We start from the raw sequence: 16,148 nt of genomic DNA on the forward strand, positions 1-16,148 counted from the left end.
TTTTGTTTTTTAGTTTGGTTTTGGGTGGCTTTGAAGATATGAGGCCTGAAAGTTTCCAGTAAAGATTAATAGATTAATGCAGATGCCCTAAGTGACTTTTAGTATATCTGACTTCCATGGACTTTTAGCATCTTATTGCAGATATCCAGCAATATGTGTCCATAGGTGGCTTTATTTTGGTTTTATTTGTACACAAAAAGATTCCAGGTCATTCACTGATAGCAAACTACTTTTAAGCACACAGCCATTCTCAGATATCCTTATCCCAATGGTTTTTTTTACCCTTTTGAATTGATGGGATTTTCTCTAAATTATGAAAAATAATTCCTTTATGCATTGAAAAGTATTACTTTGGGAATGGCTGAATAAGTTGTGGTATATAATTATATGATGGAATACTACTGTGCTGTAAGAAATGATGAGCAGGTTGATTTTAGAAAACCATGGAAAGACTTGCATGAAATGATGCTGAGTCAAATGAACAGAACCAAGAGAACATTGCATACAGTAACAGCAATACTGTTCAAAGAGTAATTGTAAATGACTAAACTATTCTGAATAATATGAATATTCAAATCAAGTATGAAGGACTTATGAAGTAAATGCTACCCACCTCCAGAAAAAGAACTGATATATGGAAGCATGTGTTATATGGTTCACATATATATCTGTATCAAATGTTGGCTTTCTGTAATGTGGGGTTGGGAGGGAGGGAAACAACTTGGAACTCAGAATGTAACAAAAAAAATAAATTAAATAAGTATATTAAAAAAAAAAAGCATTATTTTGAGAAGAGGTCCATAGGCTTCACTAGACTGCTAAAGAGATCAATGACACAAAAAAATATTCAGGACTCCCGATTTAGTCAAACAACCTCATTTCTTTTTTTTTTCTTTTGGAGGGGGGAGGCAGGGCAGTTGGGGTTAAGTAACTTGCCCAAGGTCACACAGCTAGTTAAGTTTCAAGTGTTTGAGGTCACATTTGATCTCAAGTCCTCCTGACTCCAGGGCCCTTGCTCTATTCACTGCACCACCTAGCTGCCCCAACAACCTCATTTCTTAAGAAACTCATTTTCAATCTCTCTCTCTTTCTTCCTTTGCCTACAAGTCTAGAACTAACATCTTATGATTCAGTAGTTCTGCGCTCGATAAAATGAGGAGCCATTGGGCTATACCAGCAGTGGAGAACTGCTGCCTCGGGGCCAGATGTGGCCCTCTAGGTCCTCAAGTGCAGCCCTTTGACTGAATCCAAATTTCACAGAATAAATCTCCTTAATAAAAGGATCTGTTCTGTAAAGCTTGGACTCAGTCAAAAGGCCCACACCCAAGGACTTAGAAGGCCACATGTGGCCTCGAGGCTGCATGTTCTCCACCCCTGGGCTATACTATTTCCCAAATGTAACTTCTGTCTTCAGCCTCCAGTCACTAATGTGAGAGAATTCCCCATGCCTAAAATGTACTTCCTCATTTCTAACTCTCAGAGCAGAGATGCGACCAGTCAGAGATAATTAACTTACATCTGTGGAGTAAGTCTTTCCTGGAATCCTAGCTAATGATCTGTTACATCATGTTAATTATAGCCTTTAGACCACATTGGAGAACCTACTGAATCAAAACTCAGGAAAACTAATTCTCACAGAGTCATAGATAAAATAAACACCCTGCCCTGGAAAACCGAGAGGAAGTCTTTGAATGTCTCTGTCCTTTTGCCATTGATTTTTTTTTGTTTTTTGTTTTGCCTTTTTGGAGGCAGGGAGGGCAGGGCAGTTGGGGTTAAGTGACTTGCCCAAGGTCACAAGGCTAGTCAGTGTTAAGTGTCTGAGGTCACATTTGAATTCAGTTCCTCCTGACTCCAGGGTCAGTGCTCTCTCTATTCACTGCACCACCTAGTTGCCCCATTTGCCATTGATTTTTAATCATCACCACACTGCATTATTTATAGAGTTTTGAATGAAAGGATGTTTGAATGACAATCCATTTTCTCTCTCTTTGGTTCCAGAAACTTTAAGATTAAGTAACTCTTGGAAGGAAGGGAAAATTTTCTCTGGGCAAAATTAGGTTTATAGTTGTATTATTTGCCAGGGTTACACCTCTCTGACTTTATAGATCCTAAATTGTGGGGGGCCAAGTCTAACAGATTCTTGAGCTTGTGTCTTGAGTCCAGAGACTTGTGACTTGTTCCAAGTTCAAGGACTCACTGAGCTATATCTGAGTCCGGACTTGTTGACTTGTTTGGATCCAGGAGGGTGCAAAGTCCCCTCTGGACAGGTGTGCCATATCTTTCCCCAAGAATATTTGGCAATCATTATTAAGAACCATTGCTGTGTCTCCCACAAGCAGTCTAGGCATGCAGGAAGAAGCCGCTTTGGTAGTCAAGGGCTTTTGCTGGTATCTATGTTTAGCCGAGTGCATCCATGAGAAACTGGTGATTCAAAGTTCATTGTGAAACTTTCCATGCATAAACAAGAAAGATATATAATCAATTATATTACTCCAATAAACCAACATTGTTATCCAACGATGCTCACCTAGCCCAACTCTATCCGTCCTGTTCACCATCCGTCCTACACCGTCAGTTGCTGGCATTAAATGATTTTAGGTGGGGAGAAAAACACTATAAAAAATTTTTACCAAGTTTGGAAAATATACTTTTTCTTTTGTGATCTGAACTCCAGATATAAACAAATCACTCATTCAGTCCTGTCTTCATATCATAAGGCAGAGGCAGTACACAGAGAGAAGCAGTAGAATTCCTGGGAGGAAGCATGACATGCTAGAAAGAGCTGTGTGATGTTGGGCAAATCACTTAAACAAACATCAGGGAGGGTTTTCTCATGCTCAAAGCAAAGCAGAGTAGACTTCCCTCAGAACAAAGGAGTTCATCTTGTTGGGGTCTGATTCATCTAGGAAGGTGCCTGATGGCTGAAGATTAGCCTGAGGCAGAAAGGGAAAAAACTACAAACCGCCCTTCCTGAGGAACTGGTTAAACAAGATCAAAAGTTATACTTGATTTGCTGCTAGGGATGGGGGTTGACTCTTTTATTATGGAGGGTGAAGGAGAAAACATACTCAGTCTATGTTCAGAACTTCATTGACACAATTTCATGAATTTCATTCATGTCTGTAACTTATAACACCCTAAGCAGCTGTACAGAGAGCACCTTTTCTGGGATGGCACATTTCTCCTAAGTTCATTGGGTGCTCTATCCTGTACCATTCATTCATTTAAGCTATTATTAAGTGCCTATGATGCATCAAGTATTATTCCAAGTGCTGGAGAATTTTAAAGGGGGGGGGGAGGGAGGAAGTTCTTCAGAGAGCTTGGGGAGGAATAAATATAATGTACATGAATTGAGTGAAAAGGGTCAGGTGGCATAGTTAGCCTCAGCAAGATGTCCCACTTCGGACACACAGTGGTTTTGTGATTCCTGGAGTATTCTCTAAGACCCTAAGTTACAGAGCAGTTACCAGTCTCCATTGTTAGAGGAAGTTTCTTTAGGAGTTCCTTACACTAGTTAAATCAGATGTTCAGAACAGCAAAACTCAACTAAGTCGCTGGATATAAACTTTTAAAGTTTCCAGAGAATGAAGGGCAGGGCTAATTTAGCAGAAAAAGTAAGGAATTTTGAGTGAAAAGCCTGGGTTTGAAATCTCACCTCTAACGGGTTTTAACTGTCTGATCACAGGTAAGTCAACTTCTCTGTGCATCACTCTTCCTCACTTATAAATCAGGAATAATAATGCTTGTACTATCTACTACACAGAGATATTGTGAGGAAACTACTTAGTAAACCTTAAAAGTGCTATCTGACTGAATTATTGATATGTGGTCAAAAAGCATTTTCAAAACACATTATTTTTGAGAATAAGGTTGTGCCATTCCCTCTCACCTTCCTGCTCTTCCCCTCCATTGTAACAGTTTTCTCTTACCTCTTTTATATGAGATAATTTACCCTAATCTATCTCTCCCTTTCTCCTCCCAATAAATTCCTCTTTTACCTCTTAATTTTATTTTTTAGATATCCCTTCATATTCAACTCATCCTGTGCCCTACATATGCCCACACTAACATATATATTTATACACACATACACCCTCCTATACATATATATGTATATATACATATATATTCCCTTCAGCTATTCTCATACAGAGAAAAGTCTTATGAGTTACAATTATCGTTTTTCCATGTAGGAATGTAAATAGTTCAACTTTAATAAATTCCTTATGATTTCTTTTTCCTGTTTACCTTCTCATGTTTCTCTTGCTTCTTGTATTTGAAAATCAAATTTTCTGTTCAGCTCTGATTTTTTTCATCAAGAATGCTTGAAAATCCTCTATTTCATTGAATGACCATATTTTCCCCTGTAGAATTATACTCAGTTTTACTGGGTAGGTGATTCTTGGTTTTAGTCCTAGCTCCTTTGACCTCTGGAATATCACATTCAAAGCCCTCCAGTCCCTTAATGGAGAAGCTGCCAGATCCTGTGTTATCCTGATTGTGTTTCCACAATACTCAAATTCTTTCTTCCTGACTGCTTGTAGTATTTTCTCCTTGACTGGGAACTCTGGAATTTGGCTATAATATTTCTAGGATTTTTATTTTGGGGATCATTTTCAAGAGGTGAGCGGTGAATACTTTCCATTTCTATTTTGCCCTCTGGTTCTAGGATATCAGGGCAATTTTGCTTGATAATTTCTTGAAAGATGGTTTCTAGGCTCTTTTTATGATCATGGCTTTAAGGTAGTCCAATAATTTTAAAATTATCTCTCCTGGATCTGTTTTCCAGGTCAGTGGTTTTTCCAATGAGATATTTCACTTCCATTTTTTCATTTGTTTGTTTCTGTTTAATAATATCTTGATTTCTCATAAAGTCATTAGCTTCCAATTGCTCCAGTCTAATTTTGAAGGAGTTAGTCTCTTCAGTGAGTTTACGAAATTCCTTTTCCATCTGGCAAATTCAGCTTTTTAAGGCATTCTTCTCCTCACTGGCTTTTTGGGCCTCTTTTACCATTTGAGTTAGTCTGTTTTTTAAGGTGTGATTTTCTTCAGTGTATTTTTGGGTCTTCTTTAGCAGGCTGTTGACTCTCTTTTCATGATTTTCTTACATCATTCTCATTTCTCTTCCCAATTTTTCCTCCACTTCTCTTACTTGATGTTCAAAATCCTTCTTGAGCTCCTCTATGGCCTGTAACCAGTTCATATTTTTCTTGGAGGCTTTTGATGCAGGAGTTCTGACTTTGCTGTCTTCCTCCCTCTCCATGACTTGATCCTTTTTGTCCCCCAAAAAGGACGCTATGATTTGTTTGTGCTTCTGTTGCTTACTCATATTGCCAGCCAATTACTTGATTTTTGAGCACTTTGCCATGGTAGAACTCTGCTTCTAGAATGGAGAGAGAGCTTTGTCCCAAATTGCTGGGGTTTTAGCAGCTGCCAGATCTATTAGGAGGGAGCCCTCTCTACCACTCCCATAAGCTCTGGCTCACTGGCCACACACCCCAGGACCACCACCCAAGACCATGATTCAGATCCAAGCAGGTTAAAGCAAGAGTGATTATCCTTTGAATGGTCACTTGGTTCCCCTATGATCTGCAGGCCAGGAGCTCCTGAGGCAGCCACATGGCGGCTGCATAGCCACCATGCCTCTGCATCTTCTTACCCTTTGGGCAGGGGCCAGACCGCACTCTTCTGTTTCCCAACCCCCCCCCCCAACCCGTTCCAACTGAGTTCCACACTGATCTTTTACTTTGTCTTTGGCGTTTATGGTTTGAGAAGTTTGGAAACTGCCACAGCCGCTGGTGATTGACTCTCCTGAAGTCTGCTCTGGCAGCCACTGGTCACTGGTTGAGGCTGCCCTGGGGCAAGAACCACACAGCTCATGCGGGGCTGCACTCAGCTCCCAACATACTGTGATGGACCCTTCCTGCCAGACTGCCGGGCTGTCTTCAGTGGGATATTTGTAGCTTTAAAATTTGTTTGGAGTCATTTTTTTTTTACAGGTATTGGAAGAGGTTGGAGCCAGAGCCCATGCCAAGTTTGTGCTCCATCTTGTGAGAGAACACATTATTTTTGAAATTCTTAAATCTTTCTGAAGTTCCATTGAGTTAAAGCCACTAATGCACTGATTGTGTACTAGGAAACCACAAGGAGAGTCACTGGCAAAGGAGAATTGTAAGTCCTTGTAGTGTAATCAGGAGGACAGGTTAAGAGTCCCAAGTCACTCACTTAATTAGCAATGTGAGCATAAAACAAAATTCTCAAAATCCTAAACATTTGTATTAGAAAAGATAAAAAAAATCCACATCATCAGACCTCAGTGGTAGTGATGCAGTTCAGGGATGCAGGGACTCCAAAATACCAAGGTACAGGGCAGAGTTGTCTGGAAAGAATTCATGGATTCAACCAGTCTTCTAGTCAAGTGGCAAAAGTTTATTGTGAAGTTTTATTATAAAGCAGGAGGAGCTTCTTGGGGAACTTGCAACCTAACTGGGATGCTGCTACAGTTTAAATAGAAAAAGTTCAGTGAATTGTGTGCCAACTGCGCTAATTAGGTGGTTGGGGTAGGATTTAGGGTGTAGTTAGGCAGTGCTCAGTTTCTGAACATGCAATTTCATTTAAAAAAAAAAAAAGGAAAATACCTGTTTTTATTCCATCCCTATTATGAAATTTTTAGAAAAACTTATTTTTTTAAACCTTCCCAATAATAATTTGACAAAGTTGTGCATTTTCATAAAACTTGATAAAGGATAATATTTCCAGCTATAGAGTGACACAGTTATTCAAAATTCATCCAATTCCCTTAGCGTCTCCAGCATACTTGGCTTTCTATGCCTGGTCTTTAGGGGGCATTTCCATTTTCTTCAGGGTCATTTCCATCTTTTACCAATATCTGCCCCTTTTTTTTCCCCTTTGGGAAACGTCCCATTCTATGCAGGTATTTGGGTTCTGACTTCAGAGGATAGGTTTAGCCACCTAATTTTTCCTCAAGCCCTCATTTTTAAGGTGGGGATAATATTTAGAGAACATTTTTCCTAGTGACTGTTCAAATGAGAAATGTATCAAAGTATTTTTGTTGTCACAAGATGCTATTCAAATGTGAGTTATGACTACAATACAAGGCAAAATGGTATAGATGTGACAAGCTCACTGGGTGCAGCTTGATGGCTAACTGAATAGAATCCTGGGCCAGGAATCAGAAAGATCTGAGTTCAAATTCAGCCTCAAACACTAAGGCTGTATGACCCTTGGTAAGTTTCTATTTCCCCAAATGAAAAATGGTAATAAGAATAATACATATTTCCCAAGGTCATTTTAAAGATAAATACAATTACTTAAAACAATGCCAATAGTAAGTGCTTAATTATGTTTCCTTTCTTCCTCCACCCTCATCCATACACACTCCTCCCTTTGTATAGTGTTCCATTTCTTTCTTCCTTGTAGAGCATTTCTAAAGCATTCAACATGACTAGGAATTGTTTGCCATTCATATATAAAAACCACATGTGAGGAAAAAAGTACAATAATATTTACTGTTCCTGGAATACAAAACACTTGGCTTAACACATGCTAAGGAATTTAAAAGAAAAAAGAAGACAAAACTTTGCTGTAGAATTTTGATAATGTGTTTTCACTCCCATTGTAAAGTGAGTGACAACCATCCTCCCAAAATAACAAGAAAGTATTTTTTTGAAGGAATGCAATTTTTTAAAAGTCTGGCCTTATTTCTTTTGTAAATGCACTGCAGTGAACAGGAGGATAAGATGACAGTTTAGGCCATCCCTGATATAGACTACAGATGGAACTTGAACATTAAAAGAGGTTTAAGAAGTAACATAATGTAATGCTTAGAGGACTAGACATGGTCTTCATGGAATCCTAATAAAGCTGTCCCCAGTCCCAGTATTCTAACTTCCTTATGGACTTTACTAAGCAACAGGAATGCCCTGATTTGACCACACAGTCCCTTTAACCACATCACAGGCCCCCTGACTCAACATAGCTACTATCTTTACCTAGCCTCTGCCCCCAGATCCAGTTCTCATGTATAAACAGGTATGTCCATGCACTCAACCACAACTACATCATCCATCTAGCCCAAGAGGACCATAATACCTAACTATCCTTCTTGACCAGACAGGACCACAATAGCTAGCCAATCAGAAAGCCGTACTACCAAGGATAGACACCAGTGTTTGATTACCTAACCACAGAAGGGGCTTCCCCTAAGATAGTGCCTGTGCAGTAATAGTAAAGAACTGACCTAGAGTAAACTTATGACTTAAAAAGCCTCATTACAACATCATTATCATACATAAATGTTCCCCCCTTTGGGGTTTTTCTGTATGCATTGTGGGTAATCACATGTGCAGTTCCACTGAAGTTAGGACCCCTCCCCCATTAACCAACCCTTTGACAAACCCCTCCTACCTTTTTAAAATTCATAATTTCTGTTGTGTAATCAGTATCGTTACACTATAAAATCTTGTCTTATTAAGTTGCTGGTTTCTCTCGGAACTCAGCCCATTAGAGGTGTCACTCCCAATAAATGCCTTTGCTTGGACTGGAGGTGGTCTGACTCTGAATTCTTTGAGACAACCCCACAACAAACCATGAAATCACAACATTTTCAGGAAACCCTGAGTACAAATCCTGACTCATTTGTTAATTGTCTAGACTTAAGAAAGTGATGGTGAAAATGTTAATAATGCAGATAAAACTTAAACATATGTCTTGAGTACATTTTCTCCCTAGAAAAAACCAGCACACTGATGATCTAGGGATGATAATATACCTACTTTTTCTCTCCTGGGGGGAAAATGCCTTACTTCCCTCCCTCCCACAGTCCACACTGATAAAGAATAGTCTCTAGCCTCTTTTTTTATTTTTTTTGCTTTTTTTTTTGGAGAGGAAAGGGCAGAGCAATCGGGGTTAAATGACTTGCCCAAGATCACATGGCTAATAAGTCTGTCCAGTGTCTGAGGCCAGATTTGAACTCAGGTACTCCTAACTCCAGGCCAGTGCTCTATTCATCGAACCACTTAGCCACCCCTTCTCTAGCCTCTTTTTTTAAAAAGATAAAACCTTTCTTCTCCATTTCCTCACCCTCCTCTATCATTAGTCACACAAGTCAGGATTGGATTGGCAGCTGCCATTTTATTTTCATATATATCAAGGACATAAACTGATGCAGCATGGGAACTGCAGCTAGGGATGGCTTGAACAGTTGGTGAATAGGGCAGGAAAGCTGCTCTTCTACCTGAGTTGAGCAAGGAGCAAAGAAAGGTGTTAAGGGACCTGGGGTGACATATACTAACTGATAATCATTTAATATCATTTTTGGCCCTTAATAAGATCCAAAGCCTGAGCTAATCAATCAGACTGCTTTGCTTTGCTCAAAAAAATGCCCTTTTCTGTGTCAGGAACTCCAAAGACCAGATAAGGCTGAATAGTGGGAGTTCTCTTATCTTTCCTAGAGGCCTGTGCTCTGTGGGGGAGGCTCAGGCATCCTGGGATCATAATTTCCAACTGACACCACTGAGTCAATTGTCTTGTCAATCTGTATTTACAAGTAGGAAACTTTCTTATCTAAAAACATATGGAGATCATAAATCTGAGGGACACAGACATCCTGGATTGTCCTAAAACATATAAAAGAACTTTGTCATTTTCGTACCAGGGAGTCAGAATTTAGGTTTTGGCTCCTTGTACATACAAGCTTGCTAGCTTCCTCTAGCTTTAAGGGAATAAACAATATGAATTTACATGTCACCTAGACAAACTTTCAGGTTGGCACAACCTACCCACGTAGCTCCCAACAATCTTTCTGGCTTCACCCTTCAGCTTCAAGTCTGCAAAAGTCCATGTGTATGAGGGGTGCTGGGAAGAGAAGAGAGGGTGAGGTGCCCCATGTCAGGGCATACCCCTCCAATACACCAACTCTATCCTACGCTTCCCTCCAGCTCGGCAAGATGAATTCTTTTGTATCTTCTGCGTTTTGTGGCTTCCATTTTCTCTTTCCAACCAAACCTCTTCAAGAAAAGTCTGGGCAGATGGAAATACTTGGGAATCTGTGTAAATCCACAGGTCCAGCAGGTCAGGCCTCTCCTCCAAGTCGTTTTACTCTCTGAGGTTGTAACCAAAAAGCGATTACACTTTTATGATATAAAACTGGCCTCCCACAAAGAAATGTTGTCACTTGCTCAGTATCATGCACATAAGATGACAATTTAACAGTCACAGGAGTGAATGAAACGTGTCTGGTGAAGATTTCCCGGAAATAGCGTCCTGGCTTCTCTAGAAGAAGCACAAAACCTGGGTTCCCCCTCCCCTTCCTTCTCTGTCTTCCTTTCTCCCCAGCACCTTTCTCCTTAAAAAAAAAAAAAAAGGTTCTCTGTAAAACCCATTCTCTCCCAGGGAGAAACGTTCTAGCTTTTTGCTCCGCCTACCAGCTGTCTCAAGACACGAGACTGCAAGAACAGGGGCAGCTAACTCTTCCTTCCCAACCAATGGGAGAGAAGCATAATCCCAAACTCATCTCTCATCCAACGAGAGAAGAGAATACTGGCTAGAGGAACCGTGCTGGCGGCCTCCTCAATTTAGGCGCCAAACTACTGGCCACACCTCCTCACCAATGAGGATGAGAAATGACCTCGCCAGGCAGAGAGTCCCACCCCCTCACCAATAGAAGGCAGGACTGTCCAAGCTCCTCCCCCTCCAACCTCATACACTATTCCCTTCTTGAGAGTGTGAGCCCTCCCCTCATCCAATAGGAACAGAGAGGGGAGGGACAGAGAGAGAAACCCGACTCTACGGGATCAGGATTTAAAAACCCTTTCTGGTTGCTTCCTTCATACGCCTGCGGTGATTTTGATCAATTAAACTTCCCTGTTCATTGTAAGCCTGCTTCTGACTTTCTTTGGGTAAGTGGTTTATTCTGTCCCACACAGGAGGAACTGTGGATCAAAGATATAAAACAGGTGAAAAGCTTCATACATCTTCCCAATGTACAGGTCATCCATCATCAGCAACTTTCTCAAGAAGATCATTATCAGAGACCAAAAAATGAATTTCCTTTCCTGACAATTCAGCAAGGAGGACACCAGCTTTGATGTTCCATCTTGGGTCACCCAGTCTCTGCTATATCTGTGAGAGTCTGAGTCAATTCAGCAAAAGTAGGGCGGCCTTCAGGTTTCTGCAAGAGGTCAGAGAAGAGGAGAGTACCATTAGAAGACTCACACTGGCAGGCAGCCATAACCTCAAGCAGAAGAACTTGGTTAGGATCTAATACAGAATTTTACAAACCTTAAAGCACTATATAAATGCTAGCTATATTAGTATTATCATCACCTTTTGCTTTTTTCAGTCACCCTCTCATACACTGATGTGTATGATGTCCAAATGTAAAAGATTCAGTATACATACATAGGATGGGGGTTGGATCACAGTCATGGGATGGTTTAAAGGTAGGCAGACAAACATTTATTAGGTGTCTACTATGTGCCAGGCATTGTGCTAAGAGCTGGGGATACAAATGCAAAAAGAAGACAGTCCCTGCCCTCAAGGAGCTTACATTCTAATGGGGGAAGACAAAAGCTGAAAAGCAGGTGCCAAAAGGAGGTATGTTGGCAAAGAAATAACTGCAAATGGAGGGAATGAAGTATGACTGGCTGTAATAGTAATGAAATTTGAAGAAATTTAAGCCTCTGTTAAAGAAACAGGAGGTATGATCCTCTGTTACTGATGTAACAGGAAGCGGCTGAACAGGGAGGAGCTATACTTATTTAAGGAAGAGTATAAGCTGGACAGTCAGAACTTCAAATCTAGCCTCTAACACTTACTGGCTTTGTGACCCTGGGTAAGTCACAATACCCCTCTGTATCAGCAATGCCATATTCACAATGCCTATAGAGATTACAAATATGCTGATATAATTATCCATCACAAAATACATCATGCTTGCCATATGGGGAAATAAACTAGAAAATTTTTATTAAGATACCAAAAGACTGAGTCCCAAAACCAGAAAGTGAAAGCCATCAGAGTAGTTATGACATTGGCACAGGTAGATAAAGTAGAAAGCACCTACATTTTCAAGCCTTTAAAACAGAACAGGCTACCTCAGGCAAAGGTCCTCCTCTCCCCACACACAGCAACCACCCAGCGTCCTGGAAGCGCGCTCCCAGCAGCTCCGGCCCCTGGCAGTCCTCAGCAGAAGTCCTTAGCAGAAAGTCCTTAGCAGTCCTAACTCAAAAAAGGCTTCGTGCTGCCGCTGCCTCTGCTGCTGCCCCCGCCACTGTCACCACCACCGCCAGCCACCACATGAACGGCTAGCTTGGCTTTCGCTTTCTCTGGCTTTCACTGGCTTTCACTTTCGCTTGCTCCGCCCCTTCCTGCTATGTCAGCACATCCAATGGGGCATGGAAGATCTTTAAATCCCATAACCCTTACACTCTCAAACAAAGGAAGTGCTAATCAAGATTGGTAGAGGAATTTCTTCCTGGGGAGTTCCATATACTAATGCATTTACATGTGTGGTCTTAAAAAAAAAAAAGAATATGGAACATAATAACCCAGTATTTGATAAAGTGGAAAACCAATTACCTAGGGAAAAAAAAAACCTCCTTGTTGAAAATTTCTGGATAAACTGGAAAGCAGTCTGACAGAAATTATTATTGGACTATAAAAAGATTAGAATGGGGCAACTAGGTGGCACAGTGAATACAGCACCAACCCTGGAGTCAGGAGGTCCTGAGTTCAAAGCTAACCTCACGCACTTAACACTAGCTGTGTGACCTTGGGTAAGTCACTTAACCCCAGCTGCCCTGCCTTCCCCCCTCCAAAAAAAGAAAAAAGATTAGAGGAGAAACAGATTATATGCCTCTCCCAGCTATGGATAAGAAATTCATTCTTAACCATACAAGAGATAGAGGCAATTACAAAAGAAAATAGGTAACTTTGATTACATGAAACTGAAGAGCTTCTTAACAGATAAAATTAATGCACCTAGAACAAGAAATGGTCAAATGGGAGTAAAAAATCTTTATATCAAATTTCTCTGACAAGGGTTTGTTTTCTAACCTATCTAAAGAATCAATAAATGCACATATAAAACTAAAAGCCTTTCTCCAATAGATAAGTGGTCCAAGGCTATGAGCAGTTCTCAAAAAAAGGAATTGTAAAGTATTCACAACCACACAAAAGAATGCTCTAATCACTAATAATCAGAGATATGAAAATCAAAACAACCTTGAAGTTTCACCTCACATCCTGCAAACTGGCAGAGCTTGTCCCCACAATGGTGATAGTTAATGTTTAAGGGATTATGGAATGATAGGCACACTAATTCATTGCTGGTAGAGCTGTGAAATGGTACAATCATTTTGGAAATAAATTTGGAATTATGCAAATAAAGTGACTAAAATGTCCACATCCTTTGAACCAGAGATTCCATTGCTAGGTTTATACCTCAAGGAATTCACTGATAGAAGAAAAATACCATATACATCAAAATGTTCATAGCAGTATTATTTGTGATAGTAGAGAATTGGAAACTATAGATGCCTATTGATTGAGGAATGACTAAACAAATTATGGTACATAACCATAATGGCATATTACTGTTCTATAAAAAGTGATGTATATAATGAATACAGAGAAGTATGGAGAGATTTCTATGAACTGAGGAAGAGTTAAGTACACAGAACCAAGAAAACAATACAGTTATCCCTTTCACATTGTGACCTTCCCCATCACAAGTTTTGATATATTGCAGGTCAGTATAAAACTCCATAGTTTTACTCCTCTGGACACCCTCCAGTTAATCAACATGCTACCTAAAATGTGGTCCCCAAAAGTGAATATAATACTGTTCTAATCAGGGAAGAATGCAGATGGGATTGTATTTAGGATTTCTTATACTGACCTGAAATGGAAATTTTTGGGGAGTTTTGCAGAAGCCACAGATGACTTGGGGGGGGGGTACCACTCCCCTAATCCTCACAATGTGAGTGGGATAATTATATATACAATTACTACAAAAATGTGAATGGAAAGAAAAACCACATGCAAAAAAAATCAAACGTAAATGTAACAAAATTATAAAAATCAAGCATGACTAAAATGAAAAGATATGAGAGGATAACTAACCCACTCCTTCGTGGAAGTGGGATGTTCACATATAATACTTTACACATTGTGTATGTATTTGGACTTTTCAAAACTATAGATCAGACATACTGGGATGTTTCCTTTTTTTTTTTGTCATGGAAAGGTACTATTTGTTATATGGGATGGCTTGTGGCAATGACGGGGGAGAAGAGAGGATACTAAGGATAACTATTATACTGTAAAAACAGAAGACATTAATAAAAACTTATTTGAAAAACAAAGAAAGGAATGAAGTTAGGGTGCCAGTAATTAGAGATTCGGGGGACTGGAATTTTAGGGAGACAATCAAGGAAGCTGTTCTAGTAACTATAGAATTAGAAGCTAGATTAATTGAATCATAGAATTTCATCTCTGTCTAGCTAATCTAATCTTTTAATTTTACAGATGAAGGAAAGAAGGCCATGAGAGCTTAAGTGACTTATCCCAAAGTCACAAAGGTATGAAGTAACAGAACTGGGATTTGAACCTAGGTCCTTTGACCTAGGGCAGCTAGGTGCTACAATAGAGTTCTGGGCCTGGAGTCAGGAAGATTCATCTTCTTGAGTTCTAAACTGGCCTCAGACACATACTAGTTGTGTGACCCTAGACAAGTCACTTTAACCCCATTTGCCTCAGTTCCTCATTTGTCAAATGAGCTAGAGAAGGAAATGGCAAACCACTCCAGTATCTTTACTAAGAAAACCCCAAATGGGCTCACAAAAAGTCAGACGTTACTGAAAAATGACTCAACAACAATAAATCTCTGTTTCTAAAATGTCTCTTCTTTTTACTACATGACTTGCTTCTAGCTATAAGATGCTAAGGGCCTGAATTAAAGTGTTTTCAACAGGAATAAAGAGAAATGGAAAATCCAAAAGATATTTTGAAGGAAAAAAACAACAGGATTTGAAGACATTCAGTACAGAGGATTAAGAAAAAGGAAGAGGCAAAGATGAATCTCAGATGAGAAGCCTTGGAAAAATAGTGGTATCACTTAGAAAAACTGAGACCCTGGAAAAGGGGAACCAAGAAATGATGAGATCAATTTTGGAAATGTTGAGCAGGAGAAGATGGTCATGCATCTAAATGGAGATGTTCCATTTGGAACATGTCTTCCAATTGGAAATATTGACTGAAGGTCAAGGTGAGAAGTTATAGCTAGAACATAAGTAATAAGTACATCTCATTAAAGGAGGGAGTATAGAAGAACAAAAGGAGGGGGCCAAAGAATGAGCCTCCAGTGATACACAATTATAAGGAAGAGGAACCTGAAAAGGAGGTCCAAAAAAAGAGCTCTGAGAATAAGTATAAACAAGAAAATCACTGAAAATAGAGAAGATAGTTTCAAGGAGTAATTAATACCTTAAAGGGAATGAACATTGAGAGAATTCACATAGTAGGTCAGAGTTGGGAAGACCCTCAAAGACCATCTAGTCCTACCTATATCTTAAAAACAAATCCCCTCTATAACATGCCTAACAAATTCCATCAGGTGACCCCATATGTCATTATCTCAAGGCTACTCCATAGTTTTACTCCTCTGGACACCCTCCAGTTAATCAACATGCTACCTAAAATATGGGCCCCCAAAGTGAATATAATACTGTTCTAATCAGGGCAGAATACAGTTGGGATTGTATTCAGGATTTCTTTGTCTTAAACACTATGTCTTTTAATACAACATAAGATCATATTAGTTTTCTTGGCACACTGTTGACTCATATGGAGACTGCGGTCCATGAAAAACCCCAGATCTTTTCCGGATGAACTGTTAACTAACCACATATTATTTCATTTTATTCTACCATAAAGGAAATAATCATTTTTAATGTAAATAATCACCATCCAAATCACAAATGAGTTGCCATGTATCTGTCTTTTTCCCATCTGGGTTTGAAGGGCTTCCTTCCTTCCTTCCTTCCTTCCTTCCTTCCTTCCTTCCTTCCTTCCTTCCTTCCTCCCTCCCTCCCTTCCTCCCTTCTTTTCTTCCTCCCTTCCTTCCT

General features: G+C 39.8%; 1 protein-coding gene across 1 annotated transcript in view; it reads right to left on the reverse strand.

Annotated features, from left to right (window-relative positions):
- Positions 1–7,820: 7,820 nt before the first annotated feature.
- TXK (TXK tyrosine kinase) overlaps positions 7,821–16,148 on the reverse strand; it is a 41,459-nt gene continuing 33,131 nt past the window's right edge. The window contains exon 14 of the mRNA XM_069105184.1: positions 7,821–11,191. Within this exon, the coding sequence (XP_068961285.1) occupies positions 11,123–11,191 (69 nt within the window). The 3' untranslated portion in view covers positions 7,821–11,122. The remainder of the gene's footprint in view (positions 11,192–16,148) is intronic.

The sequence above is a fragment of the Petaurus breviceps genome, unplaced genomic scaffold, assembly GCF_028583685.1.
Source record: "Petaurus breviceps papuanus isolate PSGF00001 unplaced genomic scaffold, PetGlider_PUasm1.0 76, whole genome shotgun sequence".
In the NCBI taxonomy this organism is placed as follows: Eukaryota; Metazoa; Chordata; class Mammalia; order Diprotodontia; family Petauridae; genus Petaurus; species Petaurus breviceps.